Source organism: Pelodiscus sinensis, chromosome 22 (assembly GCF_052426305.1).
Source record: "Pelodiscus sinensis isolate ZL-2025 chromosome 22, ASM5242630v1, whole genome shotgun sequence".
Classification (NCBI taxonomy): Eukaryota; Metazoa; Chordata; order Testudines; family Trionychidae; genus Pelodiscus; species Pelodiscus sinensis.
In genome coordinates, this window is record NC_143073.1 from 9,344,071 (window position 1) to 9,368,876 (window position 24,806).

Consider the following 24,806-nt stretch of genomic DNA (forward strand, 5'->3'; position numbering starts at 1 on the left):
ACCCTGAGCTGTGTTCTCCCCCAGGCCTTCCTCTCCCCATGTGTCCCTTCCCATCCCCCCACCCTCAGCCCCACATCCCCCCAACCCTTCTTATCTCTCACTCCCCATTTCCCCCTCCATCTTCCCTTCATCCCCCGCCCCCACCTCCAGTACTCCCCAGCTCCTTTCCTCCCCACATTTTCCTAACCCATCTCCTCTGCTTTCTGGATCTCCCCCTCCCCATTTCCCCAGTCGCCTTCTCCCCACATCCCTCACCTGCACCCCCAGCTCCCCTCCACAACCTCCCCGCCCTGTAACTCTCCCTTCCCATCCCTCACCCCAACCCCCTCCTCCCCACATCCTCACCTCCCCTCCCCCCCCCCCTCCCCCCCACCAGCCCCCCTCCTCCCCACGCCCCCCCTCCCCTCCCACCGCCCCCCCCCCACCAGCCCCCCCTCCCCACATCCCACCTCACCTCACCTCCCCCTCCCCCCCACCACCCCCCCCTCCCCTCCCCACATCCCACCTCCCCCTCCCCTCCCCCCACCAGCCCCCTCCTCCCCACATCCCACCTCCCCTCCCCCCGCCAGCCCCCCTCCTCCCCACATCCCACCTCCCCTCCCCCCGCCCCCCCCAGCCCCCTCCTCCCCACATCCCACATCCCCTCCCCCCCCCGCCCCCCACCAGCCCCCTCGCGGCCCCGCCTCACCGGTACAGCCGCTTGGTGTGCAGCACCTTGGCTTCGGGCTCGCCGCTCTCGCCGGGGGTCCCGCTGCCCTGGCTCATGGCGGCTGGCTCCCTCCCGCCTCAGCGGCTCCCGCTCCCCGCCTCCTCCGCCGCCGCCCCCCCGCGCGGCCGCCGCAGCCACCTCCGGCCCCGCTCGGCCGCCATCGCTCCGCGGCTGCCCGCCCCCTCCGCCTGAAGTCACGCGAGATTTCGCCCGCCACTCTCAGTCTCTCTCGGGAGTGGGATTGCCGCCCCCGCCTCCAGGCCGGCGGGCAACATGGCGTCCGCTCCGGCTTCATCCCGCGAGATTTCGCGATCCATTCCTCCTCTCCTCCCGCGAGAGCGGTCGCCCTCCGCTGCCAGGACTTGGTGATGGCAACATGGCCGCCTCCTGGCTTCAACTGACATTCAAATAAACTTTATTGACAACATCTGGGGTCACCAAACCCAAGGAGAAAAGGGGGGGGGAAGGGCTCAGCTGCACAGTGGGGATGGGGCCTCAGACTGGGGGGGATTCCAGGGCAGATGCGGACTGGGTCTAGTTCTCCCACTTTAACCGGTTTATATGAACACCAATGGAGGGAGTCACTCCTAATTTGCACTGGTGGAAGCCAAAACTGGACTTAAGAAGCCAGCAGCTGGGCATTGATTAAACTCTCAGTCCAACTAATAATGCTAGTGGATCAGGCACTGGACTGGGAGCAGGGTTGCCAACCGTCAGTAAAATTACAGACAGTCCGAAAAAAATTAGCTGAAATTGGACATGTCCGTAAAGACCGTAAAAAAATTTAGGTGTCTGTAAATTTCGTAAAAGCGCAATACATGTTTTTTAAAAAAGCAATTAACTTTTTTCTGTGCTGCTTCAGCCATTTTACTGCGGAGCAGCGGAAATTGGACGTTTTAGTTGTTTAGTTATCAGTGTTCAGATGTATGATCACAAAATGGAAAACTTTGTGGACCATGACTAACTAAATGAAAGTGAGTTAAATAGCATATTGTTCTTGTGATGTATGAATGACAACGATTACTTTGCACTTTTGGCCGTTTATGTCATCTTAATATAGTATAAAAATTATGTCCATACAAAAATGTGTTTGTCTGTAAATTTTTCCCATTTTGTCCATAAATGAAATTTTTGTGGGTTGGCAATCCTGACTGGGAGTCTGGAAATCTTGGTTCTGTTTCAATGGGCCCCACTTTTACATTGAGGGTATAGTCTATAATTAGTTTGTAAAGGGTTAAGAAATGATTAATAGGTATATTAATAAAGTGTTTAGAGTCTACAAGGTTGATTGGTTGAAATCTGGTCCTCCCTAACGTTGCCAAAAAATACCGAACATACGTGCTAAAAATTTGTTGATCAAAAAAACCAACCATAAATACATAAATACCAAACATGTGCTAAAAATTTGTCAAGCAAAACAAACAAACAAAAAACCCCACCACAACTATGCTTAACTGAATGGGGACTTTATTATAAACAATGAAGTTTACATCAGATATTTTGATTACACGAACCTCCCAGCACGCAACCAGCTGAGGGCTCCCTCCTGGCAACCCTATTGCCAGGCTGAGCTAGCCTCTCAGAGCCTTTATTCAGCTGTGGAGGGGAATAAAGGAGAATTCAAGCCTGGCCCAAATTCTAGCCATGACAAGAAATGGATTATATGCCTGAAAATCTGTGAACAGAAAGTGGAAGGAGCTGTACTCTGCCCCCACTCCCAGGCCAGAATGTCTGGCTGGGCTCTGAGCAGAGGGCAGACTGTCTGATGAAAAGGGGTGAAGTATTTTACACTTCCCAAAGAGGATGGGGCAGCAGAGGAGGAAATTAATTACCTGCTCCCACTGGGAGCCCTCAGCTGGTTGCGTGCGGAAGCCTGGCAGGGGCGGAAGGAGTAGCTGGGGAGGGTATTTTCTGATTTTTTTTTTTACTGGACAGAGAGCGCAAAAAACAGACTGTCCGGTTCAATACCGGATCCCTGGCACCCCTAGTCCTCCCCTCCCCTCTCCTCTCCCCCCTCCAGCTGAAATCTGGTCTTTTGTGTACTTTTATCCTTTTCTAGACAGATTTTACAGGGAAGATCAGTGTTTCTCAAACTGGGGGTCCTGAGCCAAAAGGGAATCATGGGGCAGTCGCAATATTATTATAGGGGGTTCATGCTATTGCTGCCCTTAGTTCTGCACTTTCTTGAGAGCTGAGTGGTTGGAGAGACGAAGTGTGGAGGAGTCACAGGGCCCCACGCCTCCATCCACAGTCTGACGTAGTTCTTAGCCAGCAAGAAAAGAAGGCAAGCAACCCTAGCAACAGTAGTTGCAATACGGCAACATGCCTGCAATATCCTTATAACCCCTCCACAGCATCCTTTTGAGTCAGGACTGCTACAGTCCATAACAACATGAAATTTCAGAGTTAAATATCTGAAAACATTCAATTTATTATTTTTAAAATATTATAATATAATAGATCAAAATGGACCATGAATTTGGTAGGGCCCTACTTGTGAAGTATTTTGGTTGGCTTGGTATAGAAGACAAGGGGGCAGATTTGTAGAGGCATTTAAGAGCCAAAAGATGGAGCCTAAAGCACTTAGGATGCTAGATTTTGAATATTCTAGTAGATGCTTATCTCCATCTCTAAGGGTCTAGATTCCTTTATAAATCTGGCCTAGGGGCTTTCTGTTCCTACCTCTGGCACTGACTTGCTGCGTGACCTTGAACAAATCAATTCCATTCTCCAGGCCTGCTTTATCTCCCAGACTTTGTTGCTCTTGTCTGTTTAGACCGGTGGTTCTCTATCAGGGGTATGCAGTAGTCTTATAGGGGTACATCAACTCAGCTAGATCCAGGGTTTTCAAACTCTGGGTCGAGGCTTGTAAGGGCAAGCTGCTAGCTGGCTGTGGGATACTTTGTTTACCTGCACCTCTGCAGGTACAGGCGATTGCAGCTCCCATTGGTCTTGGATCACCGTTCCCAACCATTGGAAGCTGTAGGAAGCGGTACAGACTGGGACACCGCTTTCTGCAGCTCCCATTGGCCTGGAGTGCCAATCCATGGCCGGCCAATGGCAGCTGTGATTGCCTATAGCAGGTAAACAAATCGTCTCATAGCTAGTGGCTTGCCCTTACAAGCCACAACACAGAGTTTGAAATCCCCTAATCTAGATATTTGGCTATTTTTACAACACACTATGTAAAAAGCACTAATGAATGCTGTACAAATTATAATGTCACGCAGACAATGACTTGTTTATACTACTCTACATATTCTTCACTGAAATAGGGAGGGATAGCTCAGTGGTTTGAGTATTGGCCTCTGAAACCAAAGGTTGTAAATTCAATTCTTGAGGTGGCTATTTAGGAATCTGGGGCAACTCTGTCAGGGATGGTACTTGGCCCTGCCGTGTATGTAGGGGACTGGACTTGATGACCTCTCTAGGTCCCTTCTGGCTTTATAAGATAGGTATATCTCCATATAATTTACATTCCAACTGATGGATGATAAATATTATAATTAGATGGTAAAAAGGAAAAAATCAGATTTTTTTCAGTAACCATGCATGGTGACACTTAAATGTTCATGTCTAATTTTGTAAGCAAGTAGTTTTTAAGCAAGCTGAAACTTTGGGGTACATTGATGAATCACACTCCTGAAAGGGATATAGTAATCTGGGAAGGTTTAGAGCTACTGGTTTAGACTGTACTCCCTTTGGAGCAGGGACTATCCCTTACTACGTGTGTGCACGCAGCTTAGCACAACAGGGTCCTGATTTCAGTGGAGGTCCCCAGAGTAACTATAATCTACTATATATTTGAGAGAGATTGTACATCTGTCCATCCATCTGTCTGTGAGTCCATTTGAAGACCTCCTCCTAAACGGTAAGAGCTAGGACCAACAAATTTGGTAAGCACCTTCCTCTGAACAAAACTTAAAGCAAGATCAGGGTTTGATTTTGCCAGGACACTGGGATGTGCCTAGAATGCAATTGCTCATGAAATGGAAATCGCCATTTTCGCGATCGGGGCTTTTTTGCTCAAAACAAATCTGAGCTGTCTACACTGGCCCTTTTGCACAAAAGCTTTGCGCAAAAGGACTTTTGCCCGAACGGGAGCAGCCTAGTATTTCCACAAGAAGCACTGATTTCAAATAGTAGGAAGCCAGTGTTCTTGCGGAAATTCAAGCGGCCAGTGTAGACAGCTGGCAAGTTTTTCCTTCGGAGGAAAACCAAAAAGATTAGGGGGCTGGAGCACATGACCTATGAGGAGAGACTGAGGGATTTGGGTTTGTTTAGAGTGCAGAAGACTTACAATTTACAGTGGGGGAGCTCTTGGTTGGATATTAGGAAAAACTATTTCACTAGGAGGGTGGTGAAGTACTGGAATGAGTTACCTAGGGAGGGGGTGGAATCTCCATCCCTAGAGGTTTTTAAGTCTCGGCTTGGCAAAGCCCTGGCTGGGATGATTGAGTTGGGATTGGTCCTGGCTTGGGCAGAGGGCTGGACTTGATGACCTCCTGAGGTGTCTTTCAGCTCTAGGATTCTATGTGCTTCTCACCTGACCCCAAGCTGCTGTACTGAGAGAGGACTGGGATTATCCTCTCTCCTGAGTGAAGACTGCATGCTGAACCCCTCATCCCCCACCCCAGAGCTTTAAATGAAGAAAAGAGTTAAGGACTCGAGCAACGTCAGGTAGATCTTCTAGTTCATAATATAATCAGTCCCTAGGAAATCCACTTTGTATTGTAAGCCACACAAGCCTTCTAAAGTTCAGGGTAGATCAGTGCTAGGAGATGGGACCCAAGGGAGCAGAATTCAAACATATGTTTAAAATATGTTAACAGGCTGAATCAATGGGCATTCCACGTCCTAAGTAAAGTTCAGTTATCCACCCATTGGGCAGTGCTGTGATGGGATGGAGTGAAAGAAGCTAAATTTGGAATTTCTTTTCTGGAGTATTTAATTGCATACATTAATTTTGATCATTAGATCCTAAACATAATCTGATGATGGGTTTTGGGGGGTGGCTAGGATAAACAGTAGCCACGTTAGGTCTATTCCCCCATTTCATTTCACTAAATTGCTCCACATCAAAACAAACCTTGGTGTGCTTGCTTGGCGAAGTGGCTGTGGATGTGTATTATCTGTTTCTCTCTGCCGCCAAGATCCTTGTGAGTTGTTCCAACTGAACAGAAATATTGAGAGCCCCTGGCTGGCTTCCTACGCTACGCAGATTAAGCACCCAAACTACTGTCCAATCCAGGAGTTGGTACATAGCGCAAACTAAATATTGATCTAAGATTCTGACACCGGGGTCAGCATTTATCCTGATGTCACATGTGCCTACATGCACACAGAGTTTATATTACACAACACACACCACACTTCTATATGCATACAGGCAGATCCACACGCGACAGCTCTAATGCCTGTAGCTATCACATTCACACATTTTGCTTTCAGCCTATACGGATACACACAACATACGACACACTTTTATCCACATAGAAAACCCCACACACAGAAACCACATTTACACACCTATGCCTATTACATACACAACATATATACTTATATGTTCCCTATCCTTACACATATATGCACCAATACACACAGACACCACGTGGCACACACACACACGGCAAATGCACCAAACAGATAATACACACACAACGCATGTATATGCACACACACATCAAAGACACATGTTAAATAATAAATAAATAATAATAATATATACTTTTATAAAAGGAGAAGCATCCGTCATACTCTCTGTCACAGAGAACATTTGAGAAGACTTGACAAGTTTCTAGGGGAAGGCAGGACCCTAGCCAAAACTCCACCCCCTTTGCTGAGGCCCCGCCCCCACCATGGAGAGGGGAACATAAGAACATGAGAACGGCTGTACTCGGTCACACCAAAGGTCCATCTAGCCCAGTAGCCTGTCTGCCGACAGTGGCCAGCACCAGGTGCCCCAGAGAGGGTGGACCGAAGACAATGATCAAGCGATTTGTCTCCTGCCATCCCTCTCCAGCCTCTGACAAACAGAGGCCAAGGACACCATTTTATCCCCTGGCTAATAGCCTTTAATGGACCTAACCTCCATGAAATTATCTAGCTTCTCTTTAAATTCTATTATAGTCCTAGCCTTCACAGCCTCCTCTGGCAAGGAGTTCCACAGGTTGACTACACGCTGTGTGAAGAGGAACTTTCTTTTATTAGTTTTAAACCTGCTACCCATTAATTTCATTTGGTGTCCTTTAGTTCTTCTATTTAGGGAACTAATAAATAACTTTTCTTTATCGGCCCTCTCCACACCACTCATGATTTTATAGACCTCTATCATATCCCCTCTCAGTCTCCTCTTTTCTAAACTGAAAAGTCCCAGTCTCTTTAACCTCTCCTCATATGGGACCCGTTCCAAACCCCTAATCATTTTAGTTGCCCTTTTCTGAACCCTTTCCAAGGCCAAAATACCTTTTTTGAGGTGAGGAGACCACATCTGTACACAGTATTCAAGATGTGGGCGTACCATAGTTTTATACAGGGGCAGTAAGATATTCTGGGTCTTATTTTCTATCCCTTTCTTAATAATTCCTAGCATCCTACTTGCCTTTTTGATGGCCGCAGCACACTGTGTAGAAGTTTTCAGAGAACTGTCCACAATAACTCCAAGATCTCTTTCCTGATTTGTCGTAGCCAAATTAGTCCCCACATACTGTACGTATAGTTGGGGTTATTTTTCCCGATGTGCATTACTTTACACTTATCCACATTAAATTTCATTTGCCATTTTGTTGCCCAATCACTCAGTTTGGTGAGATCTTCTTGGAGTCCCTCACAGTCTGCTTCTGTCTTGACTATCCTAAACAGTTTGGTATCATCTGCAAACTTTACTACCTCACTGCTTACCCCTTTCTCCAGGTCATTTATGAATAAGTTGAAAAGGATTGGTCCCAGGACTGACCCTTGGGGGACACCACTAGTTACCCCTCTCCAATCTGAAAATTTACCATTTATTCCTACCCTTTGTTTCCTGTCTTTTAACCAGTTCTCAATCCAAGAAAGGACCTTCCCTCTTATCCCATGGCCATGTAATTTACACAAGAGCCTTTGGTGAGGGACCTTGTCAAAGGCTTTCTGAAAATCTAAGGATACTATATCTACTGGATCCCCCTTGTCCGCATGTTTGTCAACCCCTTCAAAGAACTGTAATAGATTAGTAAGTCAGGATTTCCCTTTACAGAAACCATGTTGACTTTTGTCCAACAAATTATGTTCTTCTACATGCTTCACAATTTTATTCTTTACTATTGTTTCGACTAATTTGCCCGGTACTGACGTTAGACTTACCGGTCTGTAATTGCCAGGATCACCTCTAGAGCCCTTTTTAAATATTGGTGTCACATTGGCTACCTTCCAGTCATTAGGTACGGAAACCGATGTAAGGGATAGGTTACAAACCACAGATAACAGCTCAGCAATTTCCCATTTGAGTTCTTTTAGAACCCTTGGATGAATGCCATCCGGTCCCGGAGATTTGTTAACATTAAGTGTTTCTATTAAGTTTTTCTCTTCCCGGGAGAAGGAGGAGCAGCGCACAGAGCGCACACAGGCCCCCCACCACCACGGGGAGGGGAAGAGTGCAAGCACGTGCCCTAGCATCCCAGGAGCAGTGGGGAGGGAAGAGGCTGCACAGCCCCATCTATCCCCGTCCCCGGGAGCAGCAGGAAGGGAGGAGGCAACGTGGCTCCAGCATCCCCGGCCCTGGAGCAGTGGGAAAGGAGGGGGCCGCATTGCCCAAGCCAGATCAAGCCTCCCCACCCCCATGAACAGCGGGGGAGGGGGAAGGCCACGTGTATGTCTACCGTCGCAACGGGACGGGTAATAAAATAATAATAATAATAATACACTACTACTGCATGACTCAGACACGTATTACACAAACAAGCCTGCACAAGACATGGCTGCAGCACAGAGACATGCATACACAACACACAGGCACCACACAAACATGCACCCACCCCACATGCACAACACATGCCCACAACCTGTGGGAACAGCCTTTTCTGCCGACGGATTCAGCAGGTTGGGTGAGGCAAATCTGCCTCTGCCCCTTTAATTGTAGCCACACCTTGGCTGGCTAAACAGGTTTGAAGTCCAGGAAAAGGAAAGAAGCCTCAAACAGCGATCAAACCCCAGGACAGCCATCCGCAAAACAGCTCCGTTTCCACATGGCCCGGCTCAGCCCAGCCTGCTCTCCAAGTAAGCAGCCAAGCAGGGAAACCAGCTCTCTGCTTTGCTTTGCTATGCTCATTTTCTCTTGCAGTCTGGTGGAGTGGAAGGGTTGTTCTGAAGAGGGGTACAGGGAGTTCTCTGGGGGTGGCGGGGTGTATGTGTGTGTGAGTGAGAGAGAGAGAAAGAGAGAGAGAGTGTCAGACTACTGCTCGGTGCCTCGGTTTCCCCATCTGCAATGTGGGGACAGTGCGCCTGCCCTCTTTCGTACGGAGATCTCTGAATGAAATGTGCTATGGAAGAAGCTAGGGACTATTCCTGGGTGTGCAAGATACAAGGCTGTCCCTACTGATAGGCAAAACACGCACCACAAAATTTGGGCCCCCAGTTTCATGGTGTCCTCTGCAGCCGCATGCTGTGTATGGGCTCCAGCCACCTCCAGCCCCAACCCCCAGCGGCAGCAAGCAAGGCTCAGCACCCAGGCCCCACTCACCAGGCGGCAGCAAGCAGCTCTCACGGGCTGGGGGACTCGGAGCAGGGGGCAGCCGCACAGTGGGCGGCTGGAGAGACGAGGCGCTTCCCCCGTGAACGTGCTGCTTCTCTTTGGCCAAATGCGCGTCCACCCGCTGCTCCTCTGGAGTCTCCTGGCCTGCGCCTCCCTCCCGGCCCTGCTCCCGCTTGTCAGCTCCACCATCACTACAGTAAATGGCGTCCGGTCCGGGAGAGGTGGCAACTCCTTTCCCCTCCCAGGAGGGGTACCAGTACTGGGATGTATCGAGCACCAGTACGGACAGCCCTGGCAAGAAACGTGTCAATACTTTACTTGTGGCTTCTTTGACACCCTCTCCTTCCACCGCTAACGCTGTGGCAGAAGGCATCGCAAGTGGCTCTTAATCTCCCCCGTATTGAGCCCCACATGGACACGCTCCTATGTCTCTTGAAAAGCAGCAGGGCTAGATCCTCCGCGGGGGTAGCTCCCAGACACTGGCTGGGAATCTGGCTCCCCAGGGATCCCTGACGGGTGCACAGAGTTCAACATTGGGGTGAATAAACTAGCTCTCCTCCTTGGCAGATCTCAGCCAATCCAGGAGGGGCTGCCAACATTTCCCGGCTTTGCCCCCATGCGTAACACGACAGGGGCCGTGTCGCCTCCCAGTGCCTATTCTCTGCCAGCCTGGGGGACATCATTTCAAGAAAGATGTGGAGAAATTGGAAAGGGTACAGAGAAGAGCGACAAGAATGATTAAAGGTCTAGAGAACATGACCTATGAAGCCAGGCTTCATGAACTGGGCTTGTTTAGTTTGGAAAAAAGAAGATTAAGGGGGGACATGATAGCGGTTTTCAAATATCTAAAAGGGTGTCACAAGGAGGAAGGAGAAAATTTGTTCCTCTTGGTTTCTGAGGACAGGACAAGGAGTAATGGGCTTAAAGTGCAGCAGGGGAGGTTTAGATTGGACATTAGGAAAAAATTCCTAACTGTCAGGGTGGTCAAATATTGGAATAAATTGCCAAGGGAGGTGGTGGAATCTCCCTCTCTGGAGATATTTAAGAACAGGTTAGATAGACATCTGTCAGGGATGGTGTAGACAGAGCTTGGTCCTGCCTTGAGGGCGGGGGGCTGGACTCGATGACCTCTCGAGGTCCCTTCCAGTCCTATGATTCTATGATTGTCTCCTCTCCTATGGGCTAGCCTACTTCAATCTCCTTTCAGTTGCTGGGATTGGTGTGCGGGTGGTATCGGTGGCCCGTGAGATACAGGTCAGACGAGAAGATCTGGTAGGGGTCCCTTCTGGCCTGCACCTCTCTGACTCAGTGGTATTTTAATTATTGGTCTGCTGCCTGCAGTTGAGAGGGGCCTGCCTCCCAGCTCTTGCAAATCAGCATTCAAGCCACTCCCTCTAAGGCTGGAGAGATTTGCACGGTGTGTGTGCAGCTCAGGGACGCACTAAACATTTTTGCTCCTCCTCAGTTTAATAAATGTCCCTCCAGGTAAGCTCATGGCTCTCGGCAAGTATTTACCTGCCTGATGAAGCAAAGGGCCCTGTTAAACTGGATGGGCTTTGCCAGAACTTCTGAAAATCAAGCCCTTCTCTTTTAACTACCATCCAGGTTCCAGAGCCCCAAAATTTGCATCTCTATTCCCAACATTCAGGGATCTTTATGTTCAACCAATAAGGGGCCAGAGCATAAATGCAGATTCCAATTCAGAAGTGTTTTGGATCCAAGATTTAGGTTCCAAGAAGGTATGTTAAAGATTAGTCGACTAATCGACTAGCCAATAAGCATTTGCTTATCGGATAGTCTTTTGACTAGTCGACTAATTGATTTCTCTGTCCCCCTTGCTGCTTCTATGAGATAGAGGCAGAAAAGCAGAGGGGAGGAAGGGGTACTTCAAAGTGGCAAGTGTTTCACCCCAAGGCAGTGTTTCAAAGGAGCAGCAGCTGCACAGATGATCTGTGGATCAGCTCTGCGGCGGCGGCCACTTTAAAATGCCATTTCTGGCATTTCAAAGGGGCAGCTGTTGTGGAGCCCAGGTCCAGCTGGGCACTCCCAGCTGACTCCAGGCTCCCCGCTGCATTTCCCCACAACCCAGGATTAGCTGGGGAGATCCCGGGTTCTGGAGAAATTCCGTGCAGAGCCCGGGATCAGCTGGACAGTCCCCAGTTGACCCTGGGTTCCACTGCCCCTTTGAAACGCAGGGAGGTGGCATTTCAAAGGGGCAGTGGAGCCCAGGGTTAACTGGGGATTCCCCAGCTGATCCCAGGCTCCGCGCAGCACTTCCGCAGAACCTTGCACTTCCCACGTCCCCCGCTGACCCCGGGATCCATGGCTTTGAAATACACAAGAGCCCTCGCAGGCCGCAGGGGACCCTTGTGCATTTCAAAGCAGGCACCTGCGTACAGCCCGAAGTCAGCAGTACTTCCTGCTGGCCCCAGGTTGTACGTAGAGTTCCACTTTCCTCCTTTGAAATGTACAAGAGCCCCAGTGGGGGCTCTTGTACATTTCAAAGGAGGAATGCAGAAGTGCCTTTCGACTAGTCAATGGAAATTCCATCGACTAGTCGACTAGTCAATTAACCACATTTTAACATCCTTAGTTCCAAGATCTACTGGAGGCAGGGGCACAGAGTTCTGATCCAAAATCTGTGACAAGTTTGGAGTGGGTGTTTTTGAAAATACATCTCATTATATCCCTAGAAATAGCCATTCAGGGTTTGTGCACACATGGCGTTGTTCTGGAATAGCTATTGAGCCTTACGTTCACACCTTACCTTAATCTGAATTAACTTTCAAGTTGTGTGTGCCATTCTAGATTGAGGCATGCCCAGAGTTTACAGAAGTGGTGGGTTGTGGGATATTGCTCAAGATATATCTATTATTTAGTCTTTTCCTAGAGTCCTATAAAAAGTGACCCTGGATTTTTTTTCAGCAGCTGTTTCATTCCCTGGGTTTAATCATCCTAATGAACACATTATAATAGCATTTAATTGATCCCAGTTATGCCAGTATAATTCCAGAGCAATTGCACAGATTTCAGTTGGAAGCTAGGGGAACACATGCCTGGGAGCCAGGACTCATGGGCTCTCTTTTAACTTTGGAGGAAATGTAACTTGGTTGGTTATGGACTGGGTTCTGTGCCCAGCTCTGCCTCCAGTTTGCTGTGTGACTTTATGTGTGTTGCCCCACTTACCTTGGGGTGCGTCCACACTACACCCGGAGCTCAAAATAAGATACGCAAGTTGCATAGCTCGTTGTGAGTTAATTTTGAAATAGAGCACTACTCCGAATCGTCCCTTACTCCTCGTGGAACGCGGTCTACAGGGACGTCAGAATAGCAAGCCAGTTATATTTTGAAATAACGGGCTTGCTCAAAAGACGTGGAATAGCTAGTTCGGGATACTTCTGGTGGAAATAACTTCGCAGTGTAGACGTAGCTTTGGTTTCCTTAGCTTATAAACAACGAGTAGTCCTGTGGCACCTTAGAGAGTAACAAAAAATATATATGGTATCATGAGCTTTTGTGGGCAAAACGTACTTCTTCAGATCTTGGAAGAGTTAATGATGGAGCTTGGGAGGAATGTTGGCTGCTTGGGAAGGACAGCCGACAGGCAGTCTTTTCTTGATATCTCATTGTGTATGTTCTTTGTCCCTCCTTAGGTAGAGAACAGCGGCTACAGCCATGACAAAGGGACAGGGGTAAATAGGGGATACGTTCTATTGCAGGTACCACTCTGCAAAATCAGCCTCCTTCAGGAAGGGTCTGCCCCCAACTGGAACATACTGGAAGACCCAAAATGGCTGCTGCAGGCCCCATGGCTTGCACAGAGAACATGGCTCTGGTGGAGCTGACAAAGGAGGCTCTGGAGTTCCCGGTGCAGCAGGTGACCTGTGGTGGCTTCCAAGACAAGAAGCCAGAAGACCCCGATGCTACGCTGCTATGGGACCAGTCCCGGCACTCGTCCATGAGCGAGGGGGCTACGGAGCTTACGGCCCCACTTCGCAAGGCAGATGAGAAGAGGCTGAGTCCTGAGGGGAGCTATGTGGGCTTGGAGTTGGGGCCTACTGGAGAAGAGGAGGTTTTCCCTGGCACTTTCCCTCTGGAGGAGGAGAAGGAGGAGGAGGAGGAGGAGGAAGAGGAAGGCAACAGTATGCCTGAAGTGGCTGCCCATGTTTTCATCCCTATCGATCTCCACTGTATTGAGAAGCCAGCCATATGCCAGGACTCAGCAGGGAGCAGCGACTGGAAGAAGCAGCAGCAGCTGCTGGAGGAGGAAGAGGCCATCATGCGCTGTGAGAAGCAAAATGGCCACCCCGAGAAGCTGGCCTGTCTCACTCGAGGCCCCCTGGGCTACTCCGCACACTATGACGAGCCAGCGGGCTATGACGGCGGCCAGGCCAAGCCAGTTCCCGAGAGGCTGCAGTGCCTCCGGTGCCAGGACTGCAGCTCCGCCAACCTCAAGGCTGTGGCCTCAATGATCGGGGCCATGATCATCTTCCCCTGCTTTGTGTACGGGGCCTATATCTTCCTGCCCTTCGATGCCCCCATGATGCCAACCATGAGTGCCCGGCTGGTCTATACCCTTCGCTGCGGAGTGTTCGCCACCTTCCCCATCATCCTAGGTGAGCAGAGACTGGCGAGGTGTTCCCCTCTCCTCCTGGCCTCACAGCGCCTCAGGCGGGTGGTTCTGGCTCTGAGAGGCAGAGCAGCTGGCTGGGGAGAGGGCAACTCACTGCCCTGACCTGTGGGGAGCTGCAAGGCCCTCTACACCCCGGAAGAGCTGGCTTGTGGTTCTCCCAGGTCAGGAGTGACTGACAGCCATTCCCATCCGATGGCTGCCTAGTGGCTGACATGAAACAAGTTGGGTGGGTCTCAGCTCAGGGTGTAGTGACCACATCCCAAAACATGACCATCACTAACTGATTCCCTGGTCGGCAGACTCAGCTGAGAGGCCAAGAACTGCCTAGGCCCGTGTTTCTCAACCAGTGGTACGAGTACCCTTCGGAGTATTCGAGAGAAGGGGTACATCAACAAAACTGAAATTTGGAGAAAACTGAATTTTTGTTTTAAGTTTTACAGTGCTTTATTATTTTTGTACTTTTTACACCCAAAAATTTCATTGTCCGCCCGGCAATTTTTTAAGTTGTTTAAAAAAATGTGTTGCAATGGTAGAAAAAAATGATGTGTGTCTGAAAACTGTAGGTACTGGGGGTACTTACAATTTTTTTAAAGGGGTTCTTTATAAAAAAAAGGTTGAGAAACACTGGCCTAGGCCATGGAGGATCAGAGCCCCAGCACCAATGTTCCCTCTATTTTTATCCATCCATGTGTGGAATAAATTTTGTTACATGCGCCGAGGCATTTGTGGTTATGCACTACCGGTAGAAACACATGCTTTCAGCTGTGGGCACTCTGCTAATCAGCTGGGCGGCATTTGAATCTCTACTGGGTGGCCACCCAAGCACACAGATTACAGGGAACATGCCCAGCACTCCTTCCATGTATGTCTGCTGGGAGAGGGAGGAAGGATGATGGGGAAAGATTATTTGCTGATTCCCTATTCTGTTCATTCCCTCTGGGGCACCTGATATTGGCCAGTGTCGGAAGACAGGATCCTGGGCTAGATGGACCTTTGGTCTAATCCAGTATGGCCGTTCTTATGAGCCAATGATTAAATTGCTAACTGGCAATCCAGGTTCCATTCCCTGTTGACTTGGACAAGTCACTGATTTCTGTTGTGCCTCAGTTTCCCAGCTACACAGTGGGGATACCAGCACTGCCCTCCCTCACGGTGGGAGGGTGGTGAAAATAAATACATCAAAGACAGCCAGGCACCCGTTGCTAGTCCAACACTAAGGCCAGGTCTAGATTTAAAATTTAGGTCTAGCGACATCACTTACATGGGGAGGTGGGGGTGGGGGGCAGGTTTCACATTCCTGAGTGATGTAGCTATGCTGATCTAATGCCCAGGCTAGATGCTGCTAAGTTGACAGAAGGATTCTTCCATAAACTTAGTTCCTGCCTCTCGGAAAGGTGAACTAACTTCCATCGACATCTACATTATGCAGCTACCATCACATGGCTGTAGCACTATTTCACCTAGAGATGGGATGGGAAACCTTTTTTGGGCCGCTGATTCACAGAAAAATCAGATGGGGGCTGCACACGTTCCCCACGTTCCCCTCGCACACCAGAGCCTAGTGGGGCCCAGGTTAGTAGGTTTTGTATCACCAGACCTGCTGGGAGATAGCTGGGTGAAAGGGACAGGAGTATCGGCACAGGCTCCCCAGCGCTGGAGGGAGTCCCGAGCTTAGGGGTCCAGATCCAGGCAAGCCAAGGGTTAAATCTGGCCCCCGAGCCTTAGGCTCTCCACCCCTGGCCTAGAGGGTACATGTAGCCTTGTGCTTTGTGTCATTATGCCCCCAGCCCTGGATTCCACCCATTGCACCTGGTGTTCCACCGCTCCCCCCCCTCACCCTCAGTTTTCTCTCTCCAATCCCGCCAGGTCTGATCGTGTACGGGATCTCTCGCCTCTGCTTCTCCTCGGTGCAGCCCTTCGGAGAGCTGCGCCGGGAGGTGGAAATCCACCGGCGCTACGTCTCCCAGTCCATCTACCTCTTCATCCTCTACTTCTTCAACATCGCCGTGCTGGCCACCTACCTGCCACAGGAAGCCCTGAAGCTCATCCCATTGCTCACGGGACTGTTCGCCATCTCCCGGTAAGCTCCCTGGGGGCGTAAGACCCTTCGCTCGGCGACGTTTAAATGAACCACGCACCAAGAGCTGAGAACAAGGGGTGTAAACCCAGAGCAGAGCTAGCATCATGACAAGGTGGCAGGTTCTTTGGTCCTATTAATTTAGTGCTGGTGGAACATATTGGCATGCCTGGAGCGGGGACAGGAGAGTCTGGGTCCAGTCAAAGTTTAGCTGGGACTCAGGGATTAATACCACTTGTCTGGCACCTTTAAAACCACCAGCTGTCCAGCACAGTGATTTTAATTCTCCTCCAAAGATGATGCTTCCAGCAGCACAGCGCCCCCTAGTGCTGGGGGATTGGAACCCATACTGACTCAGAGGGGAGTGCGCCCCCTGCTGGATCTCCCCCTTGCTCATTGAAGGTCACACCATGCTAAGAAATAGGGTCGGCACAGCGCCTCCGAGTGCTGGGGGGATTGGCACCCATGCTGACTCAGAGGGGAGTGCGCCCCCTGCTGGGTCGCCCCTGCTCCATGCAGGATAGCACCAAGCTAAAGAAAAGGAGTCAGTACGGCACCCCATAGCTTCATGCCTGGATACTGGAATCACTGTAGGGAGAGGGTGGGATCAATATCAGTGCTTAATTGGTGCCCTGGCACCTCTTCATTGCAAATTAAGCACTGACGCAAAAGAGAATTTCCCTGAGTGCAGGACAGCATCCCCTACTGCAGGGCCACTCAACTTTGGAAGCCCACAATGATACTCACAGCATATTCCAAGGGATGCAACTTCAGTGTGGTTGCATATACATGCAAATATATATGCAAATATATGCAAACAGCTTCTTTCACACTGACGGGCATGTATACAAAGATTAAGGCAAGACTACACAACACACAGGCCCCATTTAAGTCAGTTCTGCTGATATTAATAAAATGCAATATTGACCCGATTTCCACCCCTACGACAGCACCTTTAGGGTACGTCTAAACTACATGCCTCCGTCGACGGAGGCATGTAGATTAGACAGATCGGCAGAGGGAAATGAAGCCACGATTAAAATAATCGCAGCTTCATTTAAATTTAAATGGCTGCCCCGCTCTGCCGATCAGCTGTTTGTCGGCAGATCGGGGCAGTCTGGATGCGCCGCGTCGACAAAGAAGCCTTTCTTGATCGGCACAGGTATGCCTCGTGAAACCAGGTTTACCTGTGCCGATCAAGAAAGGCTTCTTTGTCGACGCGGCGCGTCCAGACTGCCCCGATCTGCCGACAAACAGCTGATTGGCAGAGCGGGGCAGCCATTTAAATTTAAATGAAGCCGCGATTATTTTAATCGCGGCTTCATTTCCCTCTGCCGATCTGTCTAATCTACATGCCTCCGTCGACAGAGGCATGTAGTTTAGACGTACCCTTAATGTGCAACGATAGTCCAGGAATTTAACTACTAAAACACATCTCAATAGAAGACCATTGTATTGACTCGCTGTGTGGCGCATGTTCCCAGTGGAGGCCATGTTCAAAGGATACCACCTGTGGGGTGCGTGTTGAGCCCCGCATTAACCCAAAATGCACCACAGGCCACAAACAAACAGGCCACATGTGGCCCATGGGCCACGTGTTGAGTAGCCCTGTCCTAGTGCCACGCTGGTGTATGGATGGATGCAAAGGGAAGAACACCCCTTAGCTCAGGGTGGGCAAAATTAGGTCCATGGGCTAGATTTGGTGCATCAAACGTTTTTCCCCAGCCTGCCATGACCGCCCAAGCCGGGGTCAGGGAAAAATGTCCCACTTCTCCCGGAAGTGCCACGGCTGGAGGCTGCTGGCAAGCGTGTCTCTGTGCACCCCTGAGGAGGAGGGGGCCAGTGTGTCTCTGCATGCTGCCCCCGAGTCCAGTCCCATCCTCACAGCTCCCATTGGCGCTGCGGGGGCAGTACTTGCAGGGGCAGGCAGTGTGCATAGACCCACTGCCCCCCTTCCTCTAAGGGGTGCACAGAGACATGCTTGCCAGCAGCAACCGGCAGCTTTGGGCAGCATGAGGCCACCAGGGCATGCAGGCAGCCTGCCTGCTTGAGTGCCCTGCTGTGCTGCCAGCCGAGAGACACCTAAGCATCTCCCAGCCAGAGTGTGCATTTGGGCACCCCCCCCCCAACACATCCTCTGCCCCAGGTCAGAACCCCTTCCTGCACCAAAGCTCCCTCCCAATCCTACACCTCCTCCAACACCCCTGCCTCAGGTCAGAACCCCCTCCTGTGCTCAAGTTCCCTCCCAGATCCTGTACCTCTCTACTCCACTCCCCCCCCCCGCACTCCAATCCCTACCCAGAGCTCCCGCCTGCTCCCAAATTCCATCCCCTCCATTAATATAATAGAAAAGTGCAGCCTGGGACCACTTGCGAAAATTCTTGGAATGACCCTCCTGCAAAACTAATTGCCTGCCCTTGCCCTAGTGAATAGGCCACAAAATTCCCTGCAGCACCCTGGGTTTCCATCCTGCCAGCTGGGAGTCTGGGCAGCTGAGGGGTGGCTGCCCATAAATTGCACAAAGCCGAGTCTCAGAGCGTTATACCAGCCACGTGACTGCAATGGGCACCCAATTCCTGCAGTATCCACCAGCCCTGCCATCATGCGGCTTGCTCCAGTCCTTGAGAAACTGACTCCCCCCCGCAACCCCATGCCTCTTCTCTTCCCCAGGCTACTGTACTGGCTGGCCTATGCCATGGGTCGCTCTTTCCGTGGTTTTGGCTTCGGCCTGACCTTCCTGCCCCTGCTGACCATGCTCCTGTGGAACCTCTACAGCATGTTCATTGTGGCGCCCGAGAACATGTTTGCCACAGCCAACGGCAGGCAGGACGCCCCGTCGGAGCAGCAGAACCAGGCTGCGGCGCCCAAGCCGAGATACTGGGGGTAAAGGACGGGACAAGGAGCTCTGGTGCTCGGAAGCAGGGAGGTGGGTGTGTTGGCGATGAACAGAGCCGGATGGGGAGCTTGGCTGGGGCACCCACATTTCAGTGCCCCCATGCCCATTGCTGCAGTGCCCAAGGGTCAGTTTCCAGAAGCGCTGGGCAACCCCAGCTCCCGCGCCACCTGGTGCAGACTCTGAATCCAGCTCTAAGCACTGAAGTGAGTGGCCAAATACAGGCATAAGCCCCCCATCCATGCCCAAAAAACACAGGCCCTAGAGTGCCCCCCGCTGGAATCAATCAGACAATTGAATTCCGTCAGCTAACCTGCTCAGCTGGCTTCAAAGGATTCGTTCCCTCTTCCCTTGAACTTGATCCAGACCTCAACTAGCTGTTTATATTCAAATTGTCCTTTCTTCTGACGGCAATGAGGCAGGTGCTCTTGGATAATTAGATCACGGAGCAACGGCCGTCGCAAAGGAGCCTGCAAATTTCAACGAGAAGAAAGTTCCTTGCTAATAAAAGATGACTTAACATTTTCATGGATAACCCTCCAGGTTGGAAGATCTGGCACGTAGTTCGGTCTGAGCCAGGCTAACAAACATGGGGTATGTATATGTATGTAGGTACAGTGCAGTTGTATCAATACAGCTGCCCTTGCACAACTGCAATACACCTGATGAAGATGCTCTGTGCTGATATGAGAGAGCGCTCGGTTAGGGTAACCCCCCCTCCCCTCATGAGTGGCAGAAGCTATGTGGGCAGGAGATACTCTATCGGCGGGGGGGAGGCCTAGGTCAGTGGCACCATGGGTGTGTCTGTACTACACAGCTTTTAGCAATACGGCCGTGTGCACAGACCACAGATGTTCCTGGACCAGAGACGCTCAACCTGTCCAGGCCTCCCAGCTAGCTTGTAAGTCTGCTATGAAAAGCAATATGAAAACCTTACACATATCACTTTGAAATAGCATTAAATATATACATATAAAAATAGGGTGTTTTTACTTTACTTTCGAAAAGGGTCACCAGTACAAAAAGTTTGAGAGCCGCTGCTATAGAGGTACATGGCTTGAGCCCCTAAGGTTCCCCGGTTCAGTCTCACCTGCCGATGCTTCTTTACGCTTGTAAACAGGAATGTGTGCAGAGCAGGGGCACCTAGGTCTCACTGACATGTGCTCTTTCAGATGGTGTATTTATTCTGGCAGGTGCAGCTGTCTCTGAGGCTAACAGCTGCAGTTGCAGGTGGGGGTGTATTTTCCTTTTGGTTGTGAAACGCTACTGGGGAAACAGTGGGTGGAGGACACAGGGGACATGAGGAATCTGGGCAAGTGGAAGAACAAGTTTTATGAGTGGGCAGGGCAGGATGGATTGGTATCGGCTCACTTTATTTTACTCAGCTCTTGGCTGCAATGGGCTTTATTTAATAAAGGCTTTGGCAACCATCATGCTGGGCCTATTCCCTCCTCCCAGACTGTACCCTGGGAATAGGGTGAGCTGTTTGTTGCCCCCGGCGGCGTCACAGAACTTCCCCAGGGGTGTGTGAAAATTGAATCTATCCATGTTTTGTTTGTATATTGGTTCTTTTAATCCGTACAGCAATAGGGCCAAATTAGCCATTGGAACAGCTAACCTGTGGAGGTGGTGAAGGCTCTATCACGTCAAGTCTCTAAATCAGGACTCGATAGCTAAAACCGAGATACTCTAGCTCAGGGGTAGGGAACCTAAGGCCCAGGGCGTGATGTGGCCCTCGGCTTGCCTGGATGCAGCCCCTGAAGCACTGGGCTTCCCCCCAACATTGGGGAGCCCGCACTGGCGCTCCAGCCTTCCCATCGCCCCTCTGTGGGGCTGAAGCACACAAAATCTACTAGCCTGGGCCTCCCCTAGGCTCTGGTGTGGGAGGGGAAAGTGGGGAGAGTCTTTCTGCTTCTCCGTCGGGGGCCATGTCAGTGAGGGTTTGTTTGTCTTTTTTTTCTCTCACTTGTGTATCTAGCTCAGGGGTGGGCAATAATTTTTGGCCGGGGGCCGCTTCGGAAATTTTGGAAGTGGCCCCGGGCTGCACAGGAAGGGGCGGGACATCAAGCGGAAGGGGCAGGGCCAAGATACTTCCGGGTTCTGCACCCCCCAGACAATGATTGGTCTGGGGGTGAGGGAGGGCCTTTGCTCCACCCACGTTCCCCGTAGGTGCCCATGCCCCTGGCGTGGGAGGAGACTTCCCGTGCTCCCCTGCCCCTAGGCCAAATAGAGCCTGGAGGGGCGGGGAATACGCAAAGCCACCTCTGCTGTCCACCCACCCTGCGAGCAGCACGTGGCATTTCAAAGCGCCACATGCTCCTGGCAGGGCAGGAGGAGGCTTCGCATGCTCCCTCGCCCCCAGGCTCAGCTCTGGCCCACGGAGGTCCTTTTGCCCACCCCTGGTCTAGCTCAACCAGAAGCCACGTACTCACTGTAGAAATCACCTAATGACATTTTCAGCCCTATGTTATACAGGAGGTCAGGGAGGCAGTATGGGCTAGTGGACTGCACTCAGACTTAGGAGAGCTGAGTCCTATTTCTGCCTCTGCCAACCGGCTTGTCAGGTGATGTTGGGCCAGTGACTTCCCCACTCCCTGACTCAGTTTCCCCATCTGTAAGATGATGGATGACAGGAGAGAGCTCACGTGATGATTACCTGTTGTGTTCCCTCCCTCTGGGGCACCTGGCACTAGCCACTGTCAGCCCTCCCTCTGGGGCTAAATTGACCTTTGGGCTGACCCAGTATGGCCATTCTTATGAGGCTCATGATCCCGACCTTGTTTGTAAAGCATCTGGTGGTGGCATGATGAACAGAGCCATAGAAGAGCTAGGGATTGTAATTAATGTAGTTCTGGCCTTAAAAGTCTATGACTCTGAAATTCTGGTACCTCCCAGGCAGTCAGGCCTTCATTTGCCATCCTCCTCCTTCCCAAAATTGTTTGCAGAGAGCAGCATAGAGGTGGGGCATAAAGCAAAGGAGGCACGGATTACAGAGTTTTGCAGCATGCGGCCCCTGACTAAGCACAGCACCTCTGGACACTCCCTTGTGCCAGCTACACTTGCTTCTGTCAGGAGTGATGGACCCAGCTGCTGCTGCCAGCTAGGAAACAGGAAGGTTGAAGGGTTGTTTTGTTTTCTACCTTCCAGTTTTACTCTTCCCATCATGTAACGTTTATTGTTTCTAAATAGTTTTTTTCTTTAATCTGATGGTTTTTGAATTGTTTTGGGGAGAGGGTGATGGAGGTTTGGGGTTTTTTTTTTTCCTTTAATTTTTGGTAACCACTTTTGCTAAATACAGTGCAAGGTGTATATCAGATCAACATTCTAGCACTCAGCGTTTGATCCTGATTTTATTATTTTTGAGTACAAAGCACATGAATAAAACCTTTTCCATGGGTTTCCCATCCCTCTCGGCTTTCCTGTTTAGGCTAGTTGTGGTGTAGCAAAGAACATTACCTAAGATTTTCAAGAACGCCTAGTGATTTTGGCTGTTCTAGGATGTTAAATTTTGATTAATTAACTAATCGAATAGTTGATGGAATTTCCATTGACTAGTCAATTGGTCGATAAGGACTAGCACGGCCTTCTGCCTTTGAAATGTACAAGAGCTCCTGCGGGGGCTCTTGTACATTTCAAAGCGAAAGCGCCCACATGGAACCTGGGGCCAGCGGGAGACTGTCCCCTGCTGGCCCCAGGTTCCATGTGGGCGCTTTCGCTTTGAAATGTACAAGAGCCCCAGCAGGGACTTTTGTACATTTCAAAGGTGGAATACTGCTGCTGCGCTCCTGTCCCCTCCCACGGAACTGGAGTGGGGGGGAACTGGCTTTTTAGCTGGTTCCCCTCAGTGCCCCTTCCTCTTCTCCCCCCCTTTCTGCCTCTTTCTAATAGAGGCAGCAAGGGGCGGGGATGCAACTAGTCGACTATTGTGTCGACTGTCTGATAAGCTTTTGCTCATCAGATAGTCGACTAGTTGATTAGTCGCTTGCATCCCTAGGCTGTTCCCCTTGAAACACCAGGTAGGAGTTATGCTCATAGTGCATATATACAGAAGATAGAAACATAAAGTAGTCTTGGTGGAAAGATTTAATGCAACACTATTTTATGGCATAGAATTCAGAACAATAACACACAAGACCCCCAAAGAGAGAGACACAAAGCAGGCTGCTCCTTAAGGCAGAGAGGAATAGCTCACCCATGCTTTAAGCTGGTTCTTCACTAGCTTCTCTTTTGCTGAAGAACCCCCTTGCCTGCAAGCAAACCTAGGAAAACCCTTTCACTTAAGCGACAGTTTGTCATTTCAGCAATACATCACAAAAGGGATTTAATTTTCTGAGGGTACATGCCCAGCACTGGTCTTAAAAAACCCAGTAGGCTTAGGTGGTATTTGGTAAGAGATGGGGTTGGATAAAAAATTATCATCTGAATGGCTATTGGAGGCCTGGATTAAATGCATGGGGAAGTATATTAGGTGGATGTTTCTTGGAAGAGTGAATAGCTTGGAGAAATTGGGTAGTAATCAGAGAAGCAGAGGGAGTGGCTGTTCTCATGGCCATAGAGCAGAGGGGTGAAGTGGCTCCACAGAGAGTTTTGAAAGCCAGAAAATCTCATTCCAAACTAGAACAGGAGATGGACAGGAAACCCAGGCACATCAATGGAGGAAGGTGATGGAACAGCCCAACTTCCTGCAGGGAGGGTGCATGCCCAGCACACCATGATGAAGGCTATTAGAGATGGGATTGCAATGGGTGAGACAAGAACTGATTGTGCCAGGAACGAGGCTTTGGGCAGAGGCTGGGTTCTGGTACACTCCAGACTCAACAGGCAGCAGAGGAGGGGGGGAGAGGCGTGGAAAGAGGCCAGAAGTGTAGTGTTGGAAATGAACTCCCAGTATATCTGGAGCTGGGAGGAGATAAGGAAGGTGACAGTGGAGTCAGAGATCTAGGACAAAGTGCAAGTAGGAATAAGAGATCCTCCGGAATAGGGCTTTATTCCGGAGGATCGCGCCAGTCTGGACGCTTTTCTCCGGCTTCTCTCCAAGCCGGAAAAAAGCGGCGGCCATGAAAATGAAAATGCCGCAGGGGATATTTAAATCCCCCGCGCATTTGCCTCTTCCAAAGTTCTACATTTGCTTGCCTATTCCGTAATAGGCGGCCAGTGTAGACACAGCCCAGAGAACTAGGACTCAGGTGACAGAGGTTCAATTCCGATCTCTACTACAGCCTTCCAGTGTGACCTGGGGTAAGTCAGTTCCCCCCGTAGGCCTCAGTTTCCCCAGCCTTTGTCTTTTTAGGCTGTGAGCTTCTCAAGGCCAGGGCTCCCTCTCACTACATGTCTGTACAGTTTCCAGTACAGTGCAGCCACGCTCTCACTTGTGAACCTTCGGCACGACTACGGCATACAAAAGACTGGACATAAAAGTAGCCATGCTTCTACAAAAGAACTTCAAAACCTGATTACAAAGGGAGACCGCTGAATTGCATTTCATTTGCAAATTTAATATGATCAAATTAGGACTGAATAAAGATCTTTCTGGTTAACGCACTGCAAAGGCAAGTTCTCCTCTTTTTATGTTCACATCTCTCCGTCAGCTACTGTGAATGAGCTACTTCCACTCTGACTTGATGAGCCTCATTAACACTGGTCCTACACTTGAAAAGTAACTTCTTCACTTCCTCTGGGGCACCAGCATTGGCCACTGTTGGCAGACAGGACTCTGGGCTGGATGGACCTTTGGTCTGACCCAGAATGTTCATTCTTATGTTCTTT

At 50.2% G+C, this 24,806-nt stretch overlaps 2 protein-coding genes across 5 annotated transcripts in view; one reads left to right on the top strand and one right to left on the bottom strand.

Moving 5' to 3' along the window:
* SMG5 (SMG5 nonsense mediated mRNA decay factor) overlaps positions 1-874 on the bottom strand; it is a 56,098-nt gene extending 55,224 nt beyond the window's left edge. For 2 of the 4 annotated variants that reach the window (XM_089772772.1, XM_075907432.2), the window contains exon 1: positions 689-874. In XM_089772772.1, coding sequence (XP_089628898.1) covers positions 689-765 — 77 coding nt within the window. In that variant the 5' untranslated portion in view covers positions 766-874. The remainder of the gene's footprint in view (positions 1-688) is intronic. The other 2 variants (XM_075907433.2, XM_075907429.2) reach the window with 2 other exon arrangements.
* A 7,938-nt stretch (positions 875-8,812) lies between these two features.
* TMEM79 (transmembrane protein 79) lies at positions 8,813-23,380 on the top strand. Its single transcript, XM_075907041.2, has 4 exons — positions 8,813-8,962; positions 13,091-14,053; positions 15,937-16,150; positions 18,818-23,380. The coding sequence occupies exons 2-4, from the start codon at positions 13,228-13,230 to the stop codon at positions 19,032-19,034; spliced, it is 1,257 nt and encodes a 418-aa protein (XP_075763156.2). The 5' UTR covers positions 8,813-8,962; positions 13,091-13,227; the 3' UTR covers positions 19,035-23,380.
* Positions 23,381-24,806: the final 1,426 nt, after the last annotated feature.